The sequence below is a fragment of the Pelophylax lessonae genome (assembly GCF_965119305.1).
Source record: "Pelophylax lessonae genome assembly, chromosome: 8".
NCBI lineage: Eukaryota > Metazoa > Chordata > Amphibia > Anura > Ranidae > Pelophylax > Pelophylax lessonae.
In genome coordinates this window covers 108,900,171-108,920,989 of record NC_138775.1, presented here as the reverse complement: position 1 = coordinate 108,920,989, position 20,819 = coordinate 108,900,171, and the positions used below count along the sequence as shown (strand labels likewise).

Here is a 20,819-nt window from a genome sequence, read left to right as displayed (position 1 = left end):
AAGGCTCATCACCTGAAACAGGTCTGCCGACCAGCTTCCGATCAGTGCTCCCAGCCATTGTTGGTACAGGGGCTCAGACCTGAGCTGTCAGTTTTTTTTTTTTTTTTTCCCAACCCAAAAAATTACTGAAGGTGTGCACTAGGCTTTATACTCCATGTCGACTGTTGTCTACTATTGACAGTTGTGCTTCCTTTTTTGATTATTTGGTTGTTATACTTTATTGGTAAATAATGTTTGTGTTAAGGGGAAAAAAAAATAGATGATATGAAAGCTCATGACCTTAACATTAACCACTTCTGGACCGGAAGATTTTGCTGCTTAATGACCAGGCCACTTTTTTCAACTTGGCACTGCGTGACTTTAACTGACAATTGCGCGGTCATGCAATGCTGTACCCAAACAAAATTTACATCACTTTTTTTCCCCTCAAACATAGCTTTCTTTTGGTGGTAATTGATCACCTGTGCGCTTTTCATTTTTTGCGATATTAATAAAAAAAGAGCGAAAATTTTGAGAAAAAAAAATGACATTTTCTACTTAGTCTTTTAAAAAATATACTCAATTTTTCATATATTTTGGCCAAAATGTATTTAGCTACATGTCTGACAAAAAAATCTCAATAAGCGTATTTTTATTGGTTTGCACAAAAGTTATAGCGTCTTCAAACTATGGTGTAAATAGTGGAATTTATGCAGCTTTTACTTTCTGACTGCCTATCTCATTTCATGAAGTGCTAAAATGGCAGGGCAGTAAACCCCCCCCCCCCCAAATTACCACTTTTTGGAAAGTAGACATTCAAAGGAATGTCTTGAGAGGCATGTTGAGCTCATTGAATATTACATTTTTTTGTCACAGGTGTTTGAAAAGTGAAAAAAAAAAGTTGTCATTGAAATGATATTTTGCTCACGCATGCCATGGGTATACGTGTAATTACACCCCAAAATATATTCTGCTGCTTCTCCTGAGTACAGGTATACCACATGTGAGACTTTTTGGGAGCCTAGCTGTGTACGGGACCCCGAAAACCAATCACCACCTTCAGGTTTTCGAATGGCGTAAATTGCTTATTTCACTTCCTCACTACCGGTAACAGTTTCGGAGGCCCTGAAATTGTAAGATAGCACAACCCCCCCCCAATGACCCCATTTTGGAAAGTCGAAACCCAAAAGCTATTTGCTGAGAGGCATGTTGAGTGCATGGAATATTTTATATTTTGCCACAAGTTTCGGGAAAATTACATTTCTCTTACGTCCTCTGACAGTTGCTGCCCGATGGCATTAGCCTTCACTAATGGTTAATGGCGCACTCTGCAGGAGCAGGCTAGGCAGATAATTAATTATCAGGTTAATACAAAAAACTTTTGTACCTCGGCACGCCACTCACTAGGGGCCATCCCACAGCCATTACCAGCAACCCATCTGATATTACTTCAGTTTCATTCTGCCTAGCGTCAGGAGCAGAGCTTAGGTCTTTCCCTGCTGAGACCTAGGGTCTTGGCTTTCTTATATTTTTTTCAGAATTCCAGTGTTTTTTCTTTCCACACTAGATTTTATTTTCTCTCACTATCACTAGCTAGTCAGGGATTCCTTTCCTGGAGGACTACAAGTGACTGCAGAGCTGGGCCTCCGACTGGTTAATATAGATCCTTATGGAGTCCCAGCCTGCCAACGAGCGTCGCAGGTTACTGGTACGCCCAGGCCTCACAACAGTGCCCCTCTATATGGGGACGAGCCGGCTGAGCTGCGCTTAGCAGTGGATGTCTCAACCCGGATCGCCCACGTGTTTCCAGCGTCCTTCCATGACTGATGGCACCCCCACTTAGGTGGAAGGTGTCCCGTTTTTTGAGCGGTGCCCGCTGCTTGACTGGTGAGTACTGAACCCCCTTGTCCCTGGGGACGTTTGGGGAGTTGTGGGCCCACTCCTGGGGATAGCAGGGCGGACAGTCTCTGTAGGATCCCTCTTCTGGCCGGGTTTGGGTTCTCCCCTCCCCGGCCCCTTTGGGGGCGCTGTATGGGTATGCTATGGGGGTCTCCCTGGGGTCCCTGCTAATAGCCAGAAATGTGTTTGGTGCATTTATTTTGCAGCCGTTTGGAGCGGCCGCCACTTTAGTGGTATGCAGAGTCTCAGCTCTGTGGGGAACATCAGCCATGTGAGAATGTCTGCTGTGGTTTCTGGTCAGGCGCCATCTTGGATGTGGGCAACATGCCTAGTAAGGGCAGCGGCCATTTTCCCTGTGACTTTTGTCATAGGCTTCCAATAGGCACCTTTTCTCTGGGCTCAAGGGCTGGCTTCTAGCGATGTGAGGTCACTTCCTCTTTCTCCTGTGTAAAAAAATTTGCTGACAGGCTGGGGTTTTTGCTCATATCTCGGCCATTATTAGACTAAATCAAATTCTGTTTTTTGCTAGAGTGTTCACAAGGGGCCCTTGCAACTTTAGCATCCCAGGTGTATCTGCTGATGCCAGAACACTCTTCCAAAAAACGGCATGTGCCCTCCCAGTCCTCTGTCTCTGAGCCAGAATTGGTTGCCACGAACAAGGAGCAGGATGAGGAGGAGGAGTCTTCCCCCCTCGGTAGCGCGGGAACACGCTATGATGGACGCTATCATTAGCGCTATTAAAGAGGCTCTTGTTCTTGAAGATGAGCCATCTCAGTTACGTAAGGCTTTCGGGTTTGACTGACCCCAGAAGTCTGGTCAGGCTTATACCTGCACGGAGGAATTTCATGAGATTGTGAATGACCAGTGGCGGCGTATTAAGCACATGTTGGTAGTGCCTAAGCGCTTTGCCGTCCGCTATCCTTTCGCAGAGGCAGTAGAAAAACGTTAGACGGTGTCCCCAAAAGTGGATCACACTGTGTCTCGGCTGAATAAGTCCACCTTGATGCCAGTGGAGGATTCACCTGTTTTCCACGATCTGGTAGATAGACGGGTGGAGGCACTCTCCTGTCACATTTATATGGTGGCGGGTTCCCTGTTGAAACCTGTTTTTTGCCTCTGTGATTGCCTCTCAGGCGCTCACGGTATGGGGCAAGGGGCTTCGCAGCTCCCTGGTGGCAGAGTAGGCTACGCCACCTGTCCATGCAATGGTTGATCAGCTCATTCAAACTGGGATGTATCTGTGCAGCGCGGCTTTCTGATGAAGCTCCCTTGGTCGCACGGTTGTCGGCGGTGGGGATCGTGATTCGTCGCATTATCTGGTTGCAGGGCTGATCGGCTGACCACACGTCCAAAAACAAGGTGTTTGAGATTCCCTATGAGGGGGGTCGTCTTTTTGGGAAAACTATGGACGAGTTGATTAAGGGGCTCACAGGAGGTAAGAGTACTCTGTTGCCCCAGGTCACCAAGGGTAAGTCCCCCCGCGCGCGGCGGGGACCCTCTTTCAAGACTCAGCGTACTTCTCTTGCGTCCCGAATGCATGAAAGGAAGGGTAAACTCTTCCGACCCCTGGGTGGCCAAAAGAAACCATGGTCGGGAAAGCCGGACAGTCTGGCTTACCGGCCCAGTCCACCTCTGCCTGAAGGGACGCCCTCACCCATTCTCAGGGTGGGGGGATGTCTGCGTTGTTTTCATGAACCCTGGTTGTCCGGCATTCAGGACAGGTGGGTTCACAAACTGATTAGTTCAGGGTACAAGATCGAATTCTGATCTTGCCCCGCAGACAGGTTCTTCCCATCCAATCTCCAGCTGTCTCCTGATCGTCTCAGAGATCTCATGGGGGCAGTGCACGATCTGCTTGCCCAAGAAGTCATTGTATCCGTTCCCTCCGGATACAATGAACCGCTGTGTGCGGGTGCAGGAGTTCAGGATGTAATCCATCCGGTCGGGGGTAGCATCGTTGAGACCCGGGGACTTCCTGGCTTCAATAGACATGAAGGATGCGTATCTACGCATCCCGATTTTCGAGGGTCATCAGAGATATCTCCGCTTCGCGGTGGCTGGGGAGCACTATCAGTTTGTGGCGATGGCTTTCGGCCTCACTTCGGCTCCCAGGGTCTTCACTAAGGTGTTGGCTCCGGTTCTAGCTTTACTGAGTTTGCGTGGCATTGCGGTCCTCGGTTACCTAGACGACCTCTTGTTAAGATCGAACTCATGTGTTACCCTGTCGAGCGTTTTGGCAGTGACGGTTCAGACACTCCAGGAATTCGGGTGGACCATCAATTTTCAGAAGTCAGCACTGACTCCCTCAAATCGCCTTCAGTATCTGGGGATGGTCCTGGATTCTGCTCAATCTCAGGTCTTCCTTCCAGAGGACAAACTCAGGACTTTACAGGAAGAGATCGGGGGCCCTCAGGTTCCGCGATCTCTCCTCTTTGCGGACCTGCATGAGAGTTCTGGGCCTGATGGTCTCGGCCTTCGAAGCAGTTACATTTGCTCAATTTCATACCAGGACTCTGCAAGCGGAGATCCTGGACAGGTGGGACACTACACCTCAGTCCTTGAAAAGGAGAATTTCCTTGAGTTGCCTGGTGAGGTTGGATCTCTTGTGGTGGCTCCAGTTACCGTCTGTGACGCAGGGCCAGTCTTTCCGGCCTCTGTTGTGGGTGATTTTCACTACAGATGCCAGCCTGTCGGGCTGTGGAGGAGTTCTGGGCACGCTCTGTGCCCAGGGGAACTGGTCGGCAGGGGAGACCTCGCTGCCGATCAATGTCCTGGAGCTCCGGGCGATAAAGCTTTGCCTATTCCGGTGGTCATCTCCGCTTCAGGGGGGTCCGGTCCGGGTACAGACGGACAATGCCACAGCCATGGCATACATAAATCACCAGGGGGGCACGAAGAGTGCCCAGGCGGTCATGGAAGTGGCCGAGATCCTGTACCGGCGATATCAGCTGTTCACATTCCCGGTGTGGAAAACTGGCAGGCGGACTATCTGAGTCGCCAGACTTTGGATCAGGGGAAATGGTCCCTGCATCCGGAGGTGTTTCACCTTCTGTGCGCCCGGTGGGGGACCCCGGACGTAGAGCTGTTCGCGTCCCGTCTTAACAAAAAGATGGAAAGGTTTGTGGCCAGAACTCGCGATCCTCTGGCAGACGCGTTGGTGGTGCCTCGGCACCGCTACCGGCTGATCTATGCCTTTTCTCTGATTCAACTGCTGTCCTGTTTCCTTCGCAGGGTGGTGTTGGAACAGTTGTCAGTAATTCTAGTGGCCCTGGACTGGCCTCGACGGTCCTGGTACGCGGACATCGTCCAGATGGTCATCTAACCTCCCTGGCGGCTTCTGCTGCGAGACGATCTTCTGTCTTAGGGACCGATCTTCCATCCTGCTTTACAGTCGCTGGATTTAACGGCATGGCTGTTGAAAGCCAAGTCCTGATGGATAGAGGCCTTCCGCAGGCCGTAATCCCTACCTTGTTAAAGGCTCGCAAAGCCACTTCAAGGAAGATTTATCACCGCACCTGGAAAGCGTATATCGCTTGGTTCGAGGAGAATGGTCTTCATCCTCGTTCCTTCTCGGTGGCGAAGGTCTTGGCCTTTCTACAGAAGGGAGTTGATCAGCGCCTCGCGCTGACTACGGTCAAGGGTCAGTTGTCGGCCTTGGCCATTTTTTTTCAGCGACCGTTGGCATAGCATTTTTTGATCCGCACCTTCATTCAAGGGGTGCGGCTCTTGGCTCCCCTTGGGAGGGCTCCTTTGCCTCCCTGGGATCTGAATCTGGTTTTGTCGGTGTTACAAAAACCTCCTTTCGAGAACATCAGAGAGATTCCGCTGTCTGTGTTGTCACAAACAGTGGGCTTTTTGGTGGCCATCACGTCGGCTCGCAGAGTGTCTGAATTGGCGGCCTTGTCCTGCCGTTCTCCTTATCTGGTACTTCATAGAGATGAGGGGGTTCTGCGACCGAGTCAATGTTTTCTTCCCAAGGTGGTTTCTTCATTCCACCTTAATTAGGATATCGTGTAGCCTTCGCTGTGCGCACGGCCCAAGCATCCTCAGGAGTTTGTCTTGTACTCTCTGGATGTGGTCCTGGCGGTCAAGGTCTACCTGTCCGCCATGGAGTCAATTCGGCAGTCTGACTCTATATTTGTTCGTCCTGAGGGATCTCGGAAGGGATCGGCCGCCTCCGCGGCGACCATTTCTAATGAATCAGACAGACGATTGTTCAGGCCTATTCTATCAAGGGTCAGGTTCCTCCTTTCCCGGTAAAGGCTCATTCTATCGAGCTGTTAGTGCCTCTTGGGCTTTTTCGCCATCGGGCATCTGTGGCTCAGGTGTACAAGAGGGCGACATGGTTGTCCGTGCACATTTTCACAAAGTTTTTACAAACTTGACGTTTTGGCATCTTCAGATGCTTCCTTTTGGCCGCAAAGTTTTGAGTGCGGCAGTTGTTTGAGGGGACATTCATTTTAATGTCTTTCCTTGTTGGGGTATTTTTTCTGGGTTTGTTCCAGTTTTTTTCTGTGGGCTCAGGGTTGTTACTAGCCCGGTTAGTTGCGTTACCTTCTTATCTGGTTGCGTTGCTTTCCCACCCCTCATACCTGCACTGCTTTGGGACGTTCCATTAGTGAAGGCTAATACCATCGGGCGGCGACTGTCAGAGGACGTAAGAGAAAATAGAATTTTTGTAAGAAGTTACCGTAAAATTATTTTCTCTGAGTCCTCTGACAGTCGCCGCCCCCACCCCTCTGGTTTTTGGATCTGGGGGTTGTTGCCTTCCTGTACTGCTTGCTACGAAACTTAAGTAATATCAGATGGGTTGCTGGTAATGACTGTGGGATGGACCCCTAGTGGCGTGCTGAGGTACAAAAGTTTTTTGTATTAACCTGATAATTCTCTGCCCAGCCTGCTCCTGCAGAGTGCACCATTACCCATTAGTGAAGGCTAATACCATCGGGTGGCGACTGTCAGAGGACTCAGAGAAAATCATTTTACGGTAAGTTCTTACAAAAATTCTATTTGTTTTTTATTTTTTTAAACACAGTTGTCACTAAATTATATTTTTCTCACACAATCCATGGGTATGTTTGAAAAGACCCCAAAATACATTCTGCTGCTTCTCCTGAGTATGGGGATACCCCATGTGTGAGACTTTTTGGCAGTCTATCCGCGTACACGACCCTGGAAAACAATCACCCGCCTTCAGGCTTTCCAAGGGCGTAAATTGTTGATTTCTCTCCTCACTACCTATCAGTTTCAGAGGCCAAAAAAGTACAACCCCCCCCCCCCCCCCCATGACCCCTTTTCGGAAAGTAGACACCCTAAGCTATTTGCAGAGAGGCATGTTGAGTGTTTGGCAGATCTCACTTTTTGTCACAAAGTTTTGAAATTTAAAAAAAGAGGGAAAAGAATGCAGTTTCCTTTTTTTTCCCCCTTCATTTTCTAAAATAAATGAGAGCTGCAAAATACTCACCATGCATCTTAGCAAATACCCTGTGGTGTCTACATTTAGAAAAGGGGTCATTTGGGGGGGGGTTGTGCTATCTTGGCATTTCATGGCCTTCAAAACTAGGTAGTGAGAAGTGAAATCAACAATTTACGCCCTTAGAAAGCCTGAAGGTGGTGATTGGTTTTCGGGGTCATGTACGCGGCTAGACTGCCAAAAAGTCTCACACACGTTGTATCCCCATACTCAGGAGAAGCAGCAGAATGTATTTTGGGGTGTCATTTCACATATACCCATGGCATGTGTGAGCAATATATCATTTGTTCTATCTTGACATCACCAACTCTTTTAACCACTTGAAAACCAAGCCTTTTCTGTGACTTTTTTGTTTACATGAAATATATTTTTTTTTTACTAGAAAATTACTTTGAACCCCCAAACATTATATATTTTTTTAAAGCAGAGGCCCTACAGAACAAAATGGTGGATGTTCCATTCTCTTTCTTCACACTGTATTTTTTCGCACAGATTTTCCAAACACAATTTTTGTGGAAAAAAAAACACTTTTAAAATTTAACGCACAAATACACTATATAATTCCTAATTGTTTGGTAAAATTTAAAGGTTATCTTATGCCGAGTACATAGATGCCAAACATGACATGCTTTAAATTTGCACACACCCGTGCAGTGGCAAAAAAAAATGTACATTTTTAAAAGCCTTTAAAAGTCTTTACGGGTTACCACTTTGGACTAACAGAGGAGCTCTACTGCAAGAATTGCTGCCCTCAACCTGGCGTTCGCGGTGATACCTTAAATGCATGCTGCAATTGCTGTTTACATATGACACTAGACCGACGCTTGCGTGCACCTTTGTGCGCAAGCACGTGGGGACAGGGGTGCTTGTTTTTTTTTTATGATTTATTTTGCTTTTTTATGTTGTTTTGACACATTCCCTTTTTTTTTTTTTTTTTTTTTTTTTAATCATTTTATTGTTATTACAGTGAATTTACAAATCCCCTATGATAGCAATCTGTAGTGACAGGTACTCTTTAAAAAAAAAAAAAAGCCCCGTACACACGTACCGATCGTCGGCCGAACGATCGGCCGTCTTTTGTCCGAGGGCTGTCTTGTCTGTTGAAAAGTGCAAAAAACTGCACACGAATTTTGTCGGCCAACAGCCGACTGCAGAAGTGATGTCATGTGATGGTTAACTTTCCTGGTCTTTTTTCTTTTCTGAGCATGCCCAGTCTTGCAAATCTGCTGTCTGTCGGCCGAATTCTGTACTGACTGGCGAACAATCGGCCGTTCTGGTGTCGGCATTAAAAATTTTTAATGCTTGCACGACAGATTCTGTTCGGCCGAAAGTGCGTTGTCGGCTGTCGGAAGCATCATACTGTGCAATGGAAAGTGTGGAACCGCACACAGGGTAGATGAAAGCAAAACAGTAAGCGGCTGTTCGTGCCGTGAAACGCGTCAACCTTTGGACTTGTCTGTTCCCCACACTGTCTGTCTGTATATGAACTTTGAGGAATAAAGAAACCATTTTGCTTTCATCTACCCTGTGTGCGGTTCCACACTTTACATTGCACATTTCCGGATGGCGGATCTAACCAGCACCAGGTTTTGCTAATACACCTGAGCGGCTTCCCTTCTCTTCAATTTCTACGGAAACATCATACTAACAAGCCGAAAATCGGCCGATCGTTCGGCGGCCGAACAGTTTCGGCCGACAATCGGTACATGTGTATGGGCCTTTAGATGCTAGATCTCTCCTCTGACCTGAACGCATTTGACCACGCCAAGATTGGTGTGATAAGATGCTTTCCCAATTTCCCAATGGCGCTGTTTTTTTCTGGCGGAACAGAAGTCATGAAATGCTCGTAGTTTCCGGTATCTTAGGCCATTCTCGTCTCCAAACAGCTCTATGGTCAAATAATAGAACCACCAGCTGCACACTCTGGTTAACCGGTGGGACAGGAGAGCCCGAGAAAAACCGCGGAAGGCAGGACAGTGGTGCTTGTAAAAGCAGTCTAGCGGCCAATTATCCAATACGATCTCTTTTACATGTAGACCGACCGCTGGCTGTAAAAGATTATACCAAGTTGATGCCTAAATCTGCAGGCATCATCCTGGTAAAACCACTCAAAGTCCAGCAACGTACCTGTACATTGCTGGTCCTTGTTTGGCATATATTGTAGGGTTTTTTTTTTTTTTCATGCAGCCTGTGGGCTGAATGAAAACAAGAGGACCTAACAGATTCCTTCATCCACATCGATCAATGTGGATGAAGAAATATCCACCAGAAAAGGTGTAGTACACCCATCATTAGCTCCCCAAAACATCCAACCCACTTGCTAATGATTGGTATGCGTGACTAAACACCATGTATATATTTTTTTTAACTGGTGGTGAAATCACCTCCTACAGCACTGCCATCAGAGATTTCCATATATGCTGAGCGCAAACGCGGTTTGTGTCAGAATATATAAAATCAGTGTGGCAGCTGATGTGTACCTGCATGGCAAACTGGTTAACAGTAGAATAGAAATAAAAGATTACATTGGTACTTGAAAAGTAAAAAATGGTTACCAATGAAAAAGTCACAAAGTACAGTAAAAGTAGGAAGAGTACAAGTAGAAGAGCAGAGTAAGAACAGAAAAATATCTCAAACGACAACTATTTTTGGCTTTTTTTATGTTATATATTTTTTTTTTACTTTTTTTTTTCAACTGCAACATTCCAGCTTAGGGTCTCCCAAAATGACAATAGCCATCGAACATCTTTCGAGACTCTGTGTTAGTGTGCCCTAGACTGTGCCGTGCTGTACCCTACGCTAATACTCCACTAGTGTGTGGTAGCAATGGAAACCGTCCCCGATGCAGAGACCAGGTTGGCCAGGACAGATGAGACAACAATAACGGGTGTCACGATTAAATCCGTGCTTACAACAGACACAATCTCTTTTTTGGGGGTATCTTTGGTTAGGGGTACTCGGGATGGCATCTGTAAAATGCCTGTCATGCAGCCGGCTCACTGCATCTGGTAGGGGAAGTTGGGCAGGGGCACCTCCTGGATATAGGTAGGCCCTGATGATGTCAACTGGAATTGTAGGAAGGATCCAGTTCGTCCTGATGCTTTGTATAGCACAAAAGCGTTCAGCAAAGACGATTGGAATAAATAGACACTTTTTTGTACCAGCGTCTGGCCTTACGGGCAACTAAGTACGGAACCAAAAGCTGGTCGTTGAGGTGCCACCCCTCCCATATTAAGGTTGTAGTCGTGGACACAGAGGGGCTTCTCCAAAACACCAGTTGCTGTATGAATTTGGACAGTTGTGTCTGCGTGAAGGGAGGACAGAAAGAAAACATTCCGTGTATCCCTCCACTTCGCTGCAAGCAATTTGTCAGTTTTCAAGCAGGCTCTCGTCCCCCGACTAAGACTGGAATCTACAAGCAATTCAAGCAATTGGGGGAAGCCCCAGCGATTAGGTCGCACGGTGCCATATGCACCAATTTGAAATTCAAGCAGGTGACTAAAAAGTGGCATGCTTGAATAAAAGTTGTCCACGTACAAATGGTACCCATGTCCGAATTAGGGTAACACCAAGTCCCAAACTATCTTGCCGCTGCTCTCTATGTAGTCTGGGCAGTTGGGGGGCTCCACAGTGCTATCTTTACCCTCGTAAACACGAAAACTAACTGTATAGCCTGTGGCCCTGTCACACAGCTGATACAGCTTGACCCCGTATCTGGCATGCTTGCTGGGGATAAACTGCTTGAAAGCAAGGCGGCCAGAAAACTTACTTAGGGACTTATCAATGCAGACAACTTGTTGGGGGGTAAACAAGGCTGCAAAACGCTGATTGAAGTGGTTTACGAGGGGCCGAATTTTGTGGAGCCGGTCATATCCAGGGTCTCCCCAAGGACGACAGAGTTTATTGTCGTTGAAGTGCATGAACCGCAGAATTTGCTCATATCCCTTCCTGGTCATGCATGCAGAGAACACACGCATATGGAGGACTGGGTCAGTGGACCAATATGACCGCAGTTCACTCCTTTTTAGTTATGCCCATGTTAAAGGAAAAGCCCAGAAAAGTTTTAAACTCGGAAACCGTTATAGGTTTCCAGCTGAATTCTCTGGCAAGGGGCGAATTTGGGTTGGCGGCGATAAATTGACCAGCATATAAATTGCATTGGTCCACAATTGATCTGTAATGATCTGTGAAAAACCGCTTGTAAAAGTCAAGGGAATTAAAATTGGCTGTTTCCACCTGAATTCCGTGTTGGGCAGTGAATGGGGGATGTGTGGGCGCTGTAGAATCTGTGGGCTGCCAATTAGGATATGCCAGCGCATCAGGGAGGACACTTTGGGCTCTATGGGCCTGTCTTCGAATTCTCAGTGGCTGCGGGCCACTACTCGTGCTAGCCACCGCACCAGCTTCAATTGCACTTATGGGACTCGCCACGTCACCAAGTGATACTGCAGTGCTGGTAAGTCTAGGTCCAGGGTGTACTAGGCCGCTGGTGCTTGACAGTTCAAGTGTGAGCGGCACTAGTATGACACTCTGCTGCATACGAGCACCCTGCAATCTCTGCTCCTCAGCAACTCCAGAACAGGGCCGGGTATGCCTGACCTTAGCAGGGACCCCTCCGTCGTCTGAGCTATCTGTCAGGGAGCCACTGCGGTCTACAGGCTCGTATACTGACCCTGATTCTGCCAGTGAGGCTTCCCCATTGCTCTCATCTGACATGGTCAGCATCCTGTAGGCCTCTTCACTAGTGTACCTCCGCTTGGTCATCTAAATTTACAGGTACACTAGTGTGACTCACAGGTAAAAAAGCACCTGGTTGTCGAGGACTATTTGAAACGCTACCAAACAAAACTGCTAGTGCTAGCAGGGATCGGGCCTGACTCTGCTAACACAGCGGTTTTGTGTGTTGTGTTTTTGAAAGTGACAGTAATCTATTGATTACTGCACTTGCCTGGGTGGACTGGGAGGAGGGGCTAAATGCAGGTGTTGTAAACTATTGGGGACGCTAGTATAGTTCTGATCAGATCAAAGATATTGATCCATTCAGATACTATACCAGTAATAGAGGTGTATGTGTGTGTTAGTGGTAATCAAAGGGTTAAACTAGCTTTCTAACTATCTGCGCTGTCCCTAGACTGACGCTAACTAGCGTTAACGTCAACTGTCACCTTTGACACTAATAATAGTGATCAGAAAAAAAAGCTGTACACTATAAAAGTGACACTGTGACAGGGCAATGAAGGGGTTAATTGGGGGTGATCAGGGGGTTAAATATTTATTGGGGGGGGGGTGGCGGGTATCCTAAGCCTACTTGGGATAGAAACTAACTTGCTAGCGCTAACTGAAGTCACAATCGCACTACTACAGAAATACATAAAACGGCTATATACCTGTATATAGTGTGCAATGTGACAGGGGTGAAGAGGTTAACTTGGGGGGGGGATCAGGGGGTTAAATCTTTATTGGGGCGGGTACCCTAAGCCTAAAAGTAACGGTCGCTAGCGCTAAATGATGTCACAAGGCACACTAATACAGAAATATAGAAAACTGCTATATACTATGTATAGTGTGCAATGTGACAGGGGTGTAGGGGTTAACTGGGGGGGGGGGTGGTGATAGGGGGTCAAATGTACCTAGCTAGGTGTGCGGAAGTGTGCTTGGTGCTGTACTCACGTTTTGATCATTTCTCTTCCCACGATGAAATCCAAAAAGAATTTTGGGTGGAGAGAGAGGACCTTTTCTGTGCCTGTTTACATTTCACAGGCACAGCTAGGTCTTGGATAGGTCAGGACCGATCAACAGGTCCAGGCCAAAAATCATTGGACTGGACCTGATGACTGATCAGTTCTGTACCGAATCAGACCATTGGCGATGTCGGGGGAGCGTGCCCCAAGGCCCCGGGAAGCCAGTGATGCCTATTCACGTGATTTTGCCCCGTAGCTGCCACACTGCTGACGTAAATAGGCAGTGCAGCGACGGCAAGTGGTTAACCAAAGAGGTCCATGGGCCCGGAAACCAAACAATGAAGTCCCCCCACCCCAGGCACTGGTGGAGGCACACCTTCATGCTGTAGGGGCCTTGTCCGTGGGTCTAGAGAACTCCACTCTCAGGTTGCCAGACCAGGGCCACTTGGAACCTCCAGAGTTGAAAGGTTTTGAAACCCTTATCAGTGGATCCTGAGGGAGGAAAAAACTTCTTGTGAGCTGAGAAAGACAGACTACCTCTGTGATGGGGCTCCTTACTCTTTTCAGTCTGTTGAAGAAAGGTACTCTTCCTCCCTGTGAGACTCTTAATGATGTCATCCAGGTTAGCCCTAAACTGGTGATCACAAATCAGTCAGAGCTCTTCTGAGCAGGGCCATCTTAATCCTCTTGTATTTTATTGTATTGTAACTGTATTGTCTCCCTTTTATATTGTAAAGCGCTGCGTAAACTGCTGGCGCTATATAAATCCTGAATAATAATATTAAACTCAGTATATTTCTGTACTCTTTTGTTATAAGTTGAATCTGACAAAAACCAAAGCCCTGCCTATGAACATACTTTCTCAAACTTTCTCAGGTTTACCATACTCTTTCACTTATAACTGGAAAACAGATCAACACCTCCGATACCAAAACTTTTCAGTTAATTACAGTCCTCTTATCAGGGAAATCATTAGCATTGTTGAGATGGAAACCTCATTTAGCTTTCCTAGATAGGTAGAATTACTTCTGTTAAAATGTCCCTTCTTCTTAAACTACTGTCTCTCTGTGAAACCTTACTAATCACATTCCCTCTTGCTGACTTAACCACTTCCAGCCCAAGCCTCCTCTGTCACCCCTCTCCTACATGTAAAAATCATCATTTGTTTGCTATAAAATTACTTTTTTTTTTTTTTTTTTTTTAGCAGAGACCCTAGGAAATAAAATTGTGGTTACTGCAACTTTTAATGTCATACGGTATTTACACAGAAATTTCCAAACGCTTTTTTTGGGGGGAAAAAACTTTCATGAATTTAAAAAAAAAAAAAAAAACCTAAAGTTAACAAAATTGCACACACTTGTGGAATAGCCCATAAATTTGGTACTTAAAAAAATTTCCATAGGCTATACTTAAACATTTTTACAAAGGCCTTGGGCTAGAATGATTTCTCTCGCTCTAACGTTCATGGAGATACCTCACGTGCGGTCCAAACGCAGTTTATCAATGCAGGCACGACGCACAAATGCTTTCGCCTCTGCGGGGCGCTTTAACAGGTCCTCTTTGCAGTGAGATCTGGAGTTTAGAAGTCTACAGATCTCGCCTCCATCCTGGAAAGCCTAAGATAAAAATATATAAAACAAACAATCTTGGCTTCCTAGCCGAAGAAACGACAATTTTTAAATCTGCCGAGGCTGGACATGAGATCATAACTTTGCACTTGGCATCCAAAGGTTCTATACTATGTTGTATTTTGAATATGTTTGTAACATTTTAGGTTTTACATGGGTTGATTATGTTCCGCTGTAGCCTATTCGTGTTTTTTTTTTATATATAGAATATATAAAATATATTATCTATATTTATATATCTATATTTAAACATGTAAATATCATACAAAAAAAAAGGTTACCATAGACATGGTAACAGCAAACACACACACACATCATAGGTTGAACTGGATGGACTGATGTCTTTTTTCAACCTCACTAACTATGTAACTATCCGCAGTTTGTTGCAGATCAAAGCACAAAGTTGTAGCGCTTGTCTCAGATCACCATTAGGGCGCACAAAAAGGGATAACGAAAAAAAAAAAAACTATTAAGTACCATGCAACATGGGCAGAAATCGTAACCAGGGATCAACAGTGTCATGTGTAGAAATGGTGGTTAAAGGCCAGCTCAATAGAAATGGGGGGGCCATATTGGTTAAAATAGTGGGTGATCTGTAGGATGCAAACAAAATAAAAGGGGTCGCCCTGATGTCCACGACTCGGCCCGCTGGATGCTAGAGACCACCAAAATAGCAGTTCGAAATTGTCTTCAACAGATACAGGATCCCCATTAACTCAAAAATACAAAATAGATCAAAGAAAACCAGTAACTAAGCAAGTTCCCAAAAATGGAACAAAAGGTTGAATGCATTTCTTACCATTTTAAAGCAGCAACACCGCTCACATTAGCTTGTACCACTAAGCAAATGAAGATTAGCACAATAACATTAATGTGTAAACAGATGACTGTTCTAAGGTTAGGTGAGTAACCTAAATGAGGCTTGACAGGGCAAGGTCTGAATCAGCAGTATAGTCCCGCCAGGCCTCACAGATATTACAGAAACACTCTTGGGTATCTCTGCAAGTCGCTATCCACTCCTCTGCTCCATAATTTCATTTACTTTCCTGATCCATTCCTCGCAACTTGGGATCTGTGCCCGCTTTCAATACATTGATATTAAACGCTTGGCTGCTGTGTGGGACAGTAGGTACATGGAGGAGGAAGTGAACCGGGGACAAAGTGATATCCACGTTCAAAATGTTCCCATTCTGCGCAGACATTAAAGTCCGTCCTTCTCCATGGGATGATCACAGAGGCTATGTGATCCTGCTACATAGGATCGCATGTCTCCATGTTCATCTTACAAGCCCAAACCCCCCCCCCCCACAGTTAGAATTACTCCCCTAGGCTTACATTTAACCCCTTGATCACCTATACTGTTAACCCCTTCCCTGCCAGTGTCATTATTACAATAACAGTGCATATTTTTAGCACTGATTACTGTAGTAATGTCACTGGTCCCCCCAATAGTGTCAAAAAATGTCGCACTCCCGCAAAAAAGTGCAGATCCGCGCCATTACTAGTAAAAATAGAAAAAAAAAACACAATAAAAATTACATAAATATTTCATGTAGTTAGTAGACCCAATAAATTTTACGCAAACAAATCAAAATACGCTTATTGCAATTTTTTTTTTACCAAAAATATGTAGCAGAAAACAAATTGGCCTAAAATGTTAATACATTTTGATTTGTAATTTTTTTGGGAATGTTATATAGCAGAATGTGAAAAATATTGTTTTTTTTTTTTTTTTTTTTTTTGCAAAAGTGTCACTTTTTTTGTTTATAGCGCAAAAAAATAATCGCACAGGTGATCAAATACCACCAAAAGAAAGCTCTATTTGTGGAAAAAAGACGTTCATTTTATTTAGGTACAGTGTCGCATGTCAGTGCAATTGTTCGTTAAAGTAACGCAGTGCTGAATCGCAAAAAAAAGGCCTGGTCATTAAGGGGTAAAATCCTCCGGTTTGAAAGTGGTTAAAGTGATTTTAAAGTTTCATTTTTTTTTTTTTTTTTTGATAACAAACATGTTATACTTACCTCCTCTGTGCAGTCGGTTTTGCACATGCAGTCGGTTTTGCACAGAGCAGCATGGATCCTCCTCTTCTCAGGTCCCTTTTTGCTGCTCCTGACCCCTTCCACCTGTTGAGTGCCCCCACAGCCAGCAGCTTGCTATGGGGGAAGCGGAGCTGCAGCGCCGCGTGTCCATTCAGACACAGAGCTGTGGTTTGGCCCTGCCCCTCTCTCTCCTGATTGGCTGTGTCCCAGCCGATCAGGAGAGAGAGTCCCATACGGCAAAGGGACTTGTGGACATTGCTGGAAAGAAAGGGTGCTCTCGGGTAAGTTTTATGGGGTGCTTGGGGGGGGAGGGGGGGAATGCTACACACAGAAGGCTTTTTATCTTAATGCATAGAATGCATTAAGATAAAAAAAAAACCTCATGACTTACACAACTTACGACTCCAACAGTTAAAGGAGTCGTAGAGTTATCAACAGTATGTTGTTTCTGTCTTCTCTAACAAGTGATTGTATTTAAAGTGTTACTAAACCCTCATCAGTAAAATCAGTCTGTATATGCAGTAAAGTATGCTTGTTATGTGGATCCCAAGGGGCTAATCATCCACGTTATGTAAAAAAGGCTATTTCATCCTGTCTTCTCTAATCCACCCCTACTTCCACTGTCCCCAATCCATCTTCTGATATAACAGAGCCTTGGGGGCACGCTGCACATGCTGAATTTGGTGTGTATTCCTAGAGAGTTTTTTTTTTTTTGCATGTGATCAGCACAGGGCCAATCAGCACTTTCCAGACAGAGGGTCAGAATAAAAAATACTCCTACAAGCTTAAACCAAACACTGATAGAAGTCATAAGACTGCTCTAACTGCTGATGAGAAGGTATTTAGCAGTTTATATTTACTAAAACTATTGGATTTCCATGTTCTGTGTACTGTGGGAGACCAGATATAGTGAATGCAGGGTCCTGGGTTTAATAACACTTTAAGGTTGACAGACTCATTGCTCAAATGCGCTTTTTGTTCTATTTTGTGTAGAATTATTAGGAAATTGATGCTCACAGAGCCATTAGCTATGTGATGGCTGAAGTGTTTGATGAATCTATGATTTCTGGTGGGTTAATTCAATCACTGGAGAACCCATAAGATAAACAGATAGCAGAAACAACACAGTATTCAACTTGCCAGCAACTGTATACCACTAAATTATTGGCTTCGGCTTTTCAAATAGTTTAATAGCAGTTACCATACAAAATACGTATTTGTTCTGTTTTAATAATGGTTTTAGGGAATTCTAATATTGTTCATTCAGTTTACGTGTGTGTGTGCTCGGTTTAATTACTTTTGCAGTGGGCATATGCTAAGAGATACTTTTATGAAAGATTTTATTTTATTGATACAGTAAATTATAAATTTCTCTGGCTTAAGATATTTTTTTTTCGTTGACATTTCAGATACATCGTCGGGGGCAGCTGCTACTTCAAGTTATGCAAATTCCACTTGGGGTTCAGGAGCCCCCTCCAGCAGTGGCCCTACCACAAACCCTCCCCACGCCTGGGACAAAGTGATTGTAGACGGGTCGGACATGGAAGAATGGCCTTGCATAGCCGGTGTGGACGCAGAGCCCCCTTCTGAAAATGCCACAGACAACAGTGCCTCGAACCAAGCCTCGGAGAAGGGATCCCTACAAGGAAGCGCCACTAACCACAAAGGAAGGGGGGGGCAGAGCCAACAGCAGCAGCAGCCTGGCCACGAATGTATCCAGGGGGTATGGAAAGCTGACCCCAAGGCTAAGCCCGTCCCGTCTTCCAACCCTGCTACAGAGGGAGTTAATAGACTGGGGAACTGGAGGAGCATGGGTGGTTCTGAGCGAACAGGACCTGCCTCTGGTTTTAATAACTTTAACCCAAATACAAATCCAGCTGCCTGGCCGGCTCTGGTTCAGGAGGGCGGCAGGAAAGGGAACCAAGAGTCAGAAGGCAGCTTCTCCAGTGCACAGCTTGGCTCTACAGGTCCAACCTCTCGGGAGCAGCAGTCAAAGATGGAAAATGCGGGTGCTGGTTTTTCAGCTTCGGGCAGGGAGCCGGCCACAATCCACCACACTGACGGACCAAAAAATGGAAACACTAACACTACGAACTCAAATACTTCAAACCCCCTTGAGAACAAGGGAACAGCCTTTGGGGTAGGGTCAGGGGATGCTTGCCGGGGTTCAGATCCCCCTGCTCAAAGCACTGGAGATAGAAAAAATGGAGCGATGGCTTCTTGGGGGCCAACTAGGGGGCAGTCTGTCCCAGGAGATGCCAACTGTGGTGTCAGCAATTCTGGAAATAATGGACGAGAGAGGGAGGACGCAAGGAAGTTGTCTTCATCTCATAGGCCCAATGGGTCCAGGGGAGAATCTTGGGACAGTAAAAGTGGTGGAAATGGTTCTTGGGGATACGGCCCACAAACCGATCCCAGTGAACTGAAATGGGGTGAAGGGAACAAACTGATGGCTGGAGGGATGTCTCAGGGAGAATGGAAGCAGCAGTCTGGGCATGAAGACTTAAAGGTTGGAGAATGGGGTGGGTCGAGCCAAGGAAATTCTAGCACTGGAGCATGGGACAATCAGAAGGGCAACTCACTATCGGAAAACCAGGGCAACTCATCAGTGTCCTGCTGGGGCCGGGCCCCCAGCTCTGCAGGAAGTGAGGCAGGGGGACAAAGCACTGGAAGCAATCCTAAGGCTGGGGGCAGTGGAGACAGTCTGAACTCTGGCAGTCGACGTTCACATAGGTCTACTCTCCCTGACAGCCAAGCTGTTTTGCAGACCCTGCTTAATCGAACAGACTTAGATCCCCGAGTACTCTCCAACTCGGGCTGGGGGCAAACCCAGATAAAGCAGGATGCAGCATGGGAGACTGAAGAAGTGACAACTCGATCTGAAGGCAAAGCAGACCGTGGAACGGAAGGATGGGAAAACACATCACAAGCTAAGAGCTCAGGGGGCTGGGGGGATGCCCCCAGCCATAGCAATCAAAGCAAGTCTGGTTGGGGAGAATCTGCTCCTGTTGCATCTAGTCAAGAATGGAAGGACACCAAAGCAACTGGCTGGAATGACTATAAAAATAGCTCAACTGGTTGGGGAGGGGGTGGAGGTAATGGGGGTGGGGTTGGAGGACGACAGGATGAAAAGGCAGGTCCTGGATGGAACAATGATAATAGTGCAAGTTCTGAGCAGGGATGGAGTTCTCGGCAGCCTGCGCCTGGAAGTGGATGGTCTGCTGGAAAAAATGGATGGGGGGGAAGCAACAGTGAGGACATAGAGCCTCCCAAGGGCCCTGGGGGCTGGGATGGCTCAGGAAACAAAGCTTCCTCTGGCTGGGGGGATGTAGGACAGAATGATGCTGGCTCCTGGAGTAATGGGGCTAGCTCAAACTCAACAACTCGAACTGGCTGGGAAGAGAATAAAAGGTCCCAGGGTGGAGGTAGTTGGGGGGACACAGCCAGGGCTCCAGTTTCTTGGAATAAGCAGCAGGAAGCTACACAGGCTGCTCCATCTACTGGCTCCTGGGGTTCACAAGCTCCACCACCTCCTGGAAATGGTAGGCAGCCACCCACCCCTGGTTGGAAGGGTGGCCCTACACCAACAGTGTCCAAGGATGAAGAACCAAGTGGCTGGGAGGAACCGTCACCATCTATCAGCCGTAAAATGGACATTGACGATGGTACTGCAGCTTGGGGGGATCCTAATAGTTACAATTACAAGAATGTTAGCTTGTGGGACAAAAATGCGCAAGGAACTCCTTCACAGATGCCACGGGAGCAAGTAATGCCTGGATCTATAGCCAGCAAAGGAGCACCTTCAGGTACGGCAGTTTTTTTGTTGATATGCAATTATATGTTTTGAGATCACCACAGAAGGAAGGATTCTAATCCTGTACTCTTCAACCTAATCATCCATTAAACAGGTGAGGTTTACTAGGTACAGCTGCTCTCCAAAAAGGCTGATCAACAATGTCTGGTTTGCAATATGTAATGGAAAATGAGAAGGGGAAAAAAAACAGGGGAAAGCATTCCCCTAGTGTAAAAGCTCTTTTTTCTAACACAATAAAAAAAATGGTTTAAGATACTCGCATGGTTCCAGTGAAACACGCCTGTCAGTGTAAAAGAAACCAAAATT

At 46.2% G+C, this 20,819-nt stretch overlaps 1 protein-coding gene across 4 annotated transcripts in view; it reads left to right on the top strand.

Moving 5' to 3' along the window:
- The window catches only part of TNRC6B (trinucleotide repeat containing adaptor 6B), a 754,281-nt gene that overhangs the window by 238,150 nt on the left and 495,312 nt on the right, over positions 1–20,819 (top strand). For all 4 annotated transcript variants that reach the window (XM_082265794.1, XM_082265793.1, XM_082265791.1 and 1 more), the window contains exon 4: positions 18,109–20,505. In XM_082265794.1, coding sequence (XP_082121920.1) covers positions 18,109–20,505 — 2,397 coding nt within the window. The remainder of the gene's footprint in view (positions 1–18,108; positions 20,506–20,819) is intronic.